Source organism: Austrofundulus limnaeus, unplaced genomic scaffold, assembly GCF_001266775.1.
Source record: "Austrofundulus limnaeus strain Quisiro unplaced genomic scaffold, Austrofundulus_limnaeus-1.0 Scaffold57, whole genome shotgun sequence".
NCBI classification, from domain to species: Eukaryota; Metazoa; Chordata; class Actinopteri; order Cyprinodontiformes; family Rivulidae; genus Austrofundulus; species Austrofundulus limnaeus.
The window spans coordinates 293,185-302,495 of record NW_013952459.1 but is presented as its reverse complement, the minus strand read 5'-3'; the positions used below and the strand labels follow the sequence as shown (position 1 = coordinate 302,495).

The 9,311-nt window shown below is 37.0% G+C and overlaps 1 protein-coding gene across 1 annotated transcript in view; it reads right to left on the bottom strand.

Moving 5' to 3' along the window:
• Positions 1–872: 872 nt before the first annotated feature.
• The window catches only part of dym (dymeclin), a gene marked incomplete in the record, with an annotated part of 65,935 nt that continues 57,496 nt past the window's right edge, over positions 873–9,311 (bottom strand). The window contains 1 exon segment of the mRNA XM_014009326.1: positions 873–2,140. Within this exon segment, the coding sequence (XP_013864780.1) occupies positions 1,991–2,140 (150 nt within the window).

Below are 9,311 nucleotides of genomic sequence, written 5' to 3'. Positions count from 1 at the left end.
TTAAGTTTGAATCATGAACCATTAATTAATGATTATAAGGCTAAAAAAGGTGTAATTATTTTGAAGTGTTACTGATTTTTTCAATGATGGTAATGAAAACAAATAAAAAGTCACAAGCAATCACTGGATTATAAAAATAAATGTTTTTTTTTCTTTTTTTAACACCTTTTCTAACCCCATTTTTTATTATTATTTCCTAATGATTTTCAGTGTCTTTTTTTAAGGCTTCAAACCCAGTTACCTGTTCAGAACATATGCAGCTTGTGTTAGATCAGCATTTTAACAGAACAGCTGAGAAATGCAGAAAAGGAGAAGAGAAAGATATTGTCGTTATGATGTGTTGTCAGAATAGTGAATATAAGCCATCACCTTGGTTAGTCAGGTATACTAAATACTCAGAAGAGTCACATCTGGCCTCACTTCAAGAATATGATGTGAATTTGAAAATAGTTACAATTTGGCTAAAAGTCAACACCCTCCAAACCTATGTTTATCTGATCAATCAAACATGAAGGTTTTAAAACACATTATATAAAAATTTGCTTTAAAACAAATGATGAAAACGTATTTGTGAAGTATATTGATCCAATTCCTGGTTAGTTTAAAATTAAAAACCTGCACCTGAATAATCTGATTATTTCTTCTATAAAGGCTAAATTTACCAAGCACTATAAAAATAAGGTTTTGATTTAGAAAAATACGTACTTTAGTTAGAGCAGAACACCAAGTTATAACTACAAGAAACCCTACAGCATCAGTTTATTCTATTACATTTTAGTTTTCATTTGGGACTGATAATATCACGAAGTATGAAATTTCTCAAAGCATTGTTCCCAAGATGATTTCATTTTTCTTAAGCATGTGACATCGCGTTGCTTTGTTTTGATATTTTTATTTAAACTCCTGTTTTTGAAGGAAACTGTTCCACAAAATGACAGTTGTCATCATGTTATACATTAAAAAGCTACTTTCCCCACCTGGAAACAATTACACTTGCACTGTTTTTCTTATTTTCAAGCAGCACTCAGTTCGCTACTACTGCCATTTATATTTAAGGTTGTTGAATATATAGATTTATAAAAACAACATACGTGAAAATAAATAACTTAAGTCTTTAGTTAAACATGCAAACACAGCAACAAACTGAAGAGGCAGTTGTCATTTTGCATCAAAAAAAAGGAACAAGAGAGTTAGTGTCTGTCTTTGGGTTACCATCTGGAAAAGATGCTAATGAAAGACTGACAAAAGTCAAATTAATGGTCTGGAAGCAACCATGAAATCACACGAATCAGAGCTAATATTACCCAGGGACTGAAATTAAGTTTTAATTAAACTGCACTTGAATGTGGGATGTTAAACAGCAACACTGAGACTGCATGTTTGAACTAAAAAAAATAAAGTGTTTTCTTTCTACCAGAAAAATTCGTCAACCCCTTTACAATAAACCAGCGGCATTAAAAAAATCAGTTGGGGTTTAAATAAAACCTAAAGTTACAATAATAATATTTTAAAGTCAGTATAATACAATACATACGTATGTTTAAGGATAAGTCTGTGGGTACATGGATCTTTACAGAAAAAAGTGTAACATTTTGCTGAATGTTCCTTCAAATGACCTGTTTGGAAATAAAATGAAGACAAAAACACGGGCTCATCCATCACCACTGACCTGAGTTTCTTGCCATGATATGAATGGATATATTTTGTTAATTGCGCATTTGTTGCAGTGTAAATAAGTGGAAGCTACTGTGTTCACCTGCACAGATGAAGCTTCACAGTGAAGAAGCAGAGGAATTCTTATCATCATTATTATTATTATTATTATTATTATTACAATACAAGGCTGTGCTGCATAAAGAGGAACACCGTCATGTACAAGGTCGAGGCACTTTGAAAGCAGCGTGCACCGACTACAAACAGTAACACACATCATCATCATCATCATCAGTCCTTTAGTTCTGTTCTGAAGGAGAATAAAGTTTGTTGTTTTTCAGCCAGAGTCCATGCTGAACAGCTCGATGCCGTGAGGGTTCCAGTACAGGCCAACTCCTGAGTTGAAGACCAGCGACCAGACGTACGGGATGAAGAAGTCCTCTGGTTGGTCTTCCTCCACATATTTAAACTTGAGCTCAGGAAACTTCTAAACACACAAAAAAAAAAACCCAAAAGAAAATGGTTAAACTGTGTCAGCACATGATTATTTGCTTAATGCTGAACTAAAATGCCATCAGTTGTCCGTGTTAACTTATATCCAAAAGGAGAGAGTCACTTTGCTGTTTACAGATGATGAAACGCGACAGTTCAAAAAGACAAATTCACAAATCTGATGACAGATGACTGAAACCTCTCCAGCGCTGAATACTTGGGAAGAAATCATTCTGGAGCGCTCCTGCTTCCAGTGAAATAAAAACTAAAATCCAATTTCTTTCCCCTCCACAGACAGTGACTCACATCTGAGGTACTTTTTACAGCCTGGACTGACATGAAACATTCCCGACTGAATCATCAGCACGACTGATTAAAACTGTTGGAAAATGTGTGAAGAAGAAGAAAAACATGTCAAAAAGGTACAACTCGTCTGTAGCTGCTGCTTTAATTAGTTTCACAACATGCGTTGGTTTGTTCCATTTTTAACATCCTGCCTACCAGCACAAAGGATGATAGTTTTTTCTGACAAGAAACTGAATAAAAAGAGAAACAGATAAGAAGAAAATGTGAAACCAGGAACCTGCTGCAAAGCAAGAATACTAACCAGGTGAGTGGCCACGCAGTTTGGCATTTTGATTTGAACTAAACACGTTATATATATTTTTAATTTTGATAAGCCAAACAGCAATAGTAGTTAATGGGTGCAGTGAGCTACTGTCACAAATCTAATCAGCACCTACAGGGGTTAGACATGAAACTGAAACACCTGGTTTTAGACCTGAACATCCCTTTCAGACAGCTTCCTCTTGCGTCCACAGTTAATCCTGTTGGATGTGGTTGGTCCTTCTTGGTAGTATGCCGACATTACCCTGGATATCGTGGCTCTGACTTGCTGTCTTGGTCACAGATCCAGCAAGACGTGCACCAATAGTTTGTCCTCTTTTGAACTATGGTAAGTTATACCCATATTGTTGTGTGCATTGCAATATTTTGAGCAAAACTGTGCTCTTACCCTGCTAATTGAACCTTCACACTCTGCTCTTACTGGTGCAATGTGCAGTTAATGAAGACTGACCACCAGGCTGGTCCAATATAGCCATGAAAGCTCCCACACTAAAATGACAGGTGTTTCAGTTTCATTGTCTAACCCCTGTATATTTATTGGCCAACTTATGCACAGAGCTGCATAGTGGTGATTGAAATGTTACTTCACAAAAAGAAGGTTCTGTATTTGACTACCAGTTGCAGTCTCTTTATGTAGAGTTTTAATGTTCTCTCTGTGCATGTGTGGGTTTTCTCTGAGTTATATGTTTTGATCACCAAGTCCAAAAATCAAAAATATTCATATAACTGTCCAAGGTACACAACACCCAATGACCGATGGAGACAGGCACCCTGTTCCCTGTGGCTTTGAACATGGAAAAGAAAAAGGATGAATATTATACACAGTAATGTAATAGTTAGTGGTTTCCCAATACCAACAATTTACCCTGATGCCCCAAAATTACACCTATTTTTTGTGTGGACAAACACATAATAAATGTGACCTCCATTAGACTCCAGTGTGAATGCTTCATGCCGTCGATGCGACCCGTGTGCGCAGATGATGACATGACGTCTTGTTCAGCTTGCTGTTTAAAGAAATAAACTGGTCTCATTCCATGGATGCTTTGTTAGCATGTAGATTGTATAGTTGCTGTACAATCAGAGCTGGTTAAATTATTATCTGAACTGCTTGTTTAGTTCAATGTTAACATTTTGACCTGCTGCTTCCATGCAGCATGCATTTATGGAACAAAGCAACGTGGTGGAAGTGAAATCAACTAAAGTATCGATCCAGTAACTTTGGAATCGACACGGTCCAACGTTACTATTTATTTTTTATTTATAAAGTTTATTATACACAATAAGAAATTTAATCACAAATAAAATGACAGGCAGCAGAAAGAAGAAAAAAATCTTATAATACATGCCCCTTTATTCCAAAAATAAATTCAAACAATAATAACCTTCAGACAACAAAAACAAAACAAGTAACAAAAAACATTAATTCCTTCTTGAGCAACAATTCATACAGATACAAATTATACTATTACATTTTTTTTTCAACAAACCGACTTTGATTATTCTCTTAAACATAAACATTGATCTGGCATTTTTAACATCACTCTCTAGATTGTTCCATAATCTTATTCCTTGGATTGAAGTACACCGTTCCTTCACAGTAGTTCAAAAGTTTGGTTTCACAAACAACTCTATCTTTTGAAATTATAACAACTCTCTCTTTTAACAAAATTTAATTGAATGTTGAAAGGTACTGTGTTTTTATGAGCCCTATACATAACTACAATCAACCAAACCATAGAACTTCAATAACTTTAATTGATAAAATAATGTATTTGATGGGTGACTATAATGTTTTCTAGTGATAATTCTTACAGCTCTTATCTGTAACACAAAAATAAGATTTGTAATGGTTTTACATGCTTCCGCCAAACATTACAATAGATTAAGTGTGGAACAATTATTGCTTTATACAACACATACAGAGCTTTATCACTGTATTCCTCCCTTACTTTGTACAGTACTGCAATAGATTTAGCTATTTTTAGTCTTAAATGAGTTATGTGAGGTCTCCATGTCAGCTTTCAATCAACGACGACACCCAAAAACTTCACCTCACTGACTGAAAATCTTAACACCATCAACTCTAAATGGAACATTGACAATTCTCTATTACTGAATTACGTAGTTAATTTTGTCCATGCAAATAGTATATATGCACTATCAAATAGAACTATATGTTTCTGTGGATTCTCACTCATCCAGGACATGGGGGGGGGGGGGGGGTCTTGGAGTACTCTGTATCGGCGAGTACACAAACTGAAGTACTCATCCTTACTTCGAGATAAAAATGCTATCAAGACTGTTTAACTTAGCTGGGAGTGTGAAGTGCTTGAAATCAGAAAACCCAAACTCAAGCTCTACAATAGCACTCCCTCCACAAATTTAACCAATCTCTGCTGCTAAATACAGACAACTAGTTGACATCTAGAACAAGATTTCGACATCCACATAATTTCACTTTTGGGCCCAAATTATCTCAGTTAACCTTAATATATTTACAACACAAACATGTTTACACGAGGGCTCACACACCTGCGTATGCTTCAGGCTGCTGTATTGCGAGAGCAGCAAAAAAAAACAAACAAAAAAAAAAAACAACAACCTGCGTTACAATTTTTATGAACTCGTGGTCGTCTTGCACTCCTGAAAAGTGTGATATCACACTTTTTTCTTTTTTTTCCATTCTGTCTGGTTCACAGCCAGAGATGCAGCACGGTTTTAACACTCTGTAAAAAAACAACTTCAAGCTTTCATCACGTTTCTCTGCAGATGAGTGCTGTCTGACTGGTGGACTAGTAGCACATGGGCTGAGCTGGATTGAACCATCTGAGGGGATGAAACTAAAATTAGAACTGATGAACAATACACGTGTTTGTCTGAATGCAGACATTTTTAAGTCAAAGCATAAGGGAGTAAAACCACAGGTTTATACCCCATACTCCTTAACAATGTTGATGCTGTTGCTCTACTTGCACCACTGATCAGGTGCCTATAGATGTACAGACACACAACCTACGATGCAGTAACACTTGAACTTAGAAACTGGTGGAATATTACAGGAAATCTAAAGTCAACAACCTCTGCATAAGTTATGGGCAAAATTAATATCAAGCTTTGTGTGACTACAATAAAAGAATTTCAGATTATCTACTGATTGATTTGACTACTTGATACCGTATCATTTTTTAAAAACAATGAAGACTTTTTCAAACCTTGCTGAAAAAAAAAAAAACACACACACGCACACACAAAAGCCCACCAATCAGATCAAACCCAGCGTCTGCCAGCCCACCTAACAGCAGGTAGGCAGCAGAGGTAAAGCATCAATAATATAACAGCATCTCATTAGATCCTCCTGTCTGCACATACATGTATGTGCAGACACGCAGTCCCGTAATCAGTCTGCGGTGAAAGACAGACGCCATGGCCTTTATGCGATGGTCCCAGTCTGCTCTATTGAGTCCTGACTGGCTCTATTCACAGCCACACTATCGGTATCATAATGACACAGACGCAGAGGCTACAGGGTCACAGGCCATATGCCAGGCTACTGAGAGTCAAGCACACACACCACTGCCATTGTGATGGCTAGACACAATGTAGGAGCTGTATTATCTGTCTGGTATTTGTGTGTAGGTGACTCGTCTCGTAGCCTTCCAGCTCATCAAATGTTCATATGACAGTGATGGTGACAGTTACTCAACATGGCTGACTTTACTTGTTAGCTTAGAGGGAAAAAAATGTTTTTAATGTTTGTTTTTATTAGGAAATCCTATGTATTTAGCAGGCTGAATGATTTGCAAGCCTTATAGCATACCAGGAGGCTGGTGAGGGTATTTATGTCCAGTTATACATATCATGATAAATGAATCTAAACCGGTTATGCTAATTTGATAATTTAAGATAATTAAAGCATCAATCAGCAAACAAAGCCATGTCAACATTCTGTCAACATGTGTGGTATTAACGTCTTTCTTTCATGAAGCATTGAGAGATTAAATTTACTCTGATAAATATGCAGACATGCAGCGACACTGCACCAGAAACTAATATATACTGTATATGAACACATCTTGCAAACTAAAACTCTTTTTAAAGCTATTACAATGAAAGCAGTAATAATTCAATAATTGGCCATTTCTTTTCAACATATTTTCTTCTTCAGTACATGCAATACTTTTTACAACCAGGTAAAGAAAATGAGGACCAATTCCTAATCACCATTTAGGATCAACCAGCGTTGTTTGGTTTTACCAAAGAACAAAACAGCAGCTGTTTTGACATTTTCATTTAGGATCACCAATCATACAACACCCCCTTTTTATTGGATTTACGTCCTCTTTCACAGGCATAGATGCCAACTGAATTTGGTTTATGAAATCAGTGTTTCACGCCACAGATTTGAGATGGGAACACACACAACAGAGACCCAGTTGTTGGTTCTTGATGGTGATTTGGCCAACTGGGTTTTGAAAGCTACAGCAGTATTAGTTTCAGCTGCAAACACTGGAGTGAGAAACATCACGCCTGAAGTCAAGTCGTAGAGATCATCAAACTAGCGTGACCACAGTTCAATACAAAACATTTGTTTGTTTAATCCTCAGTAGGAGGTTGTGGTTTTGTTAGATCTGAGCCAAACATTTTTTTCCTGACTGGGAGCGAAGACATCGAACCATCTCTGGTCTGGTTCAACTCTTACCATTTTATTACCATCTGTCATGATCAGTCATGGTCAATATGAATCAGCTTTTTTGACAAAAAAATCCTTCTTTCATAACAAAGTGAAATCAATTTTCTATTTTTTTCCAATGTAAAATAAGTAATTACATAAACATGCATCCCCTTTACAAGTGACTGTCCCAAATCAACTCAGAGAAAAGATTATTGAAAAGTACAAGACTGAGGATGGATACAGAAGTATGTCCAATACACAGAAGTTCTGTCAAATCCATCACCAAGAAAAAGGAAGGAATGTGGGACATTAGGGGTGTAAGAAAATATTGATATACCGAAATGTTGAGGTATATTTCATTTCCTGATACTATATTGATTCTCAAAAGCACTGTATCAATTTTTAATCAAGTCCTAATGGGTGGATGTTATTAGAAGAATTGTGAAATACAAAAGTAGTTCTCATTGTTCAGTATTCTTCTAATTGCATAAAAATAAACTGAACATAATCAGATTTTATGCTTGTAAGGCATGCCGTGCTCTTTAGACTGAATATTTTCATACATGCCAACCCCTTCGGCCGGTTGGAAGATGGTTATTTGATCCATCCATCCATCCATCCATCCATCCATCCATCCATCCATCCATCCATCCATCCATCCATTTTCTGTACACGCTTCTTCCTTTTCAGGGTRYCGTGGGTCACTGGTGCCCACATCCAGCAGTCACACTGCGAGGGGCGGGGTAAACCCTGGACAGGTCACAAGTCCGTCACAGGGCCACACATAGAGACAAACGAGACAAACAACCATTCACTCTCTCACTCACACCTTGTTATCAATTAACCTAACAGTCATGCTTTTGGTCTGTTGGAGGAAGCCGGAGTACCCGGAGAAAACCCACACATGCACGGAGAGAACATGCAAACTCTACCCAGAAAGGTCCCCGGACCGGGATTTGAACCAGTGACCTTCTTGCTGAGAAGCATCAGATCTACCAACTGAGCCACCGTGCCGCCCTGGTTATTTGATGTTATTTATTATTTTTTTAATGTCCTAAAGGAAAATAAATTTGTAAAATAAATTTGAAACTGAGTTTTTGACAAAATCGGTAAAAATCCGTGAGATTGCTCTGCAACATGAGCGAGAATCCATGTAAACTATGGACAATCCATACAACTTGACATGCATGGTTTTTTTCTATATTTCAACTAGATTCTTTTGGAGAAAAAAAATGTCAAAACTTCGCCTAGCTTCCAGTACTGCAATATATCACTATATATCATATTGTGACCCCTGTGTCGTGATATGTATCATATTAACAAATTCTTGCCAATACACAGATCTATGGGACATGTACATCTTCCAGACTAGAGGCTGTCCTCACAAACAGAGTAACTGCAAAAGGGAGTATAGTGTAAGAGACCACCAAGACACTTGTGACCACTCTGAAGGAGTTACAAGCTTTAGCAGGTCAAATCTTAGATCAGCCTAAGCTTTGTGGGAAAGCAGCACAGTGAAAGCCAACTGGTATTAAATCTAGACTATAGTTTACCAACTGACATGCTGAAGATCCCATTACACCTGATGAAGCTTGTAATGATCTGTAACAGCAAGAAAAGGGCAAAACATCCAAGGGGCTAAAAATATTTTCATGGGCATCATAAATACCCCATTTTTCAAAGTGTTAACAACAGAAGATTTGCCAGTTACGTAACCCAAACCAGGTTTCTACTTGAATTAAAAAAGGAATATTAAGACTCCATGCACATGTGACTGCTTCTTCAAGACACAGAACACATAATGAGAAAACAGAAAAATGATCCCTGAATCACACTGGCCACCCTCTTTCTTCTGTAATGGACA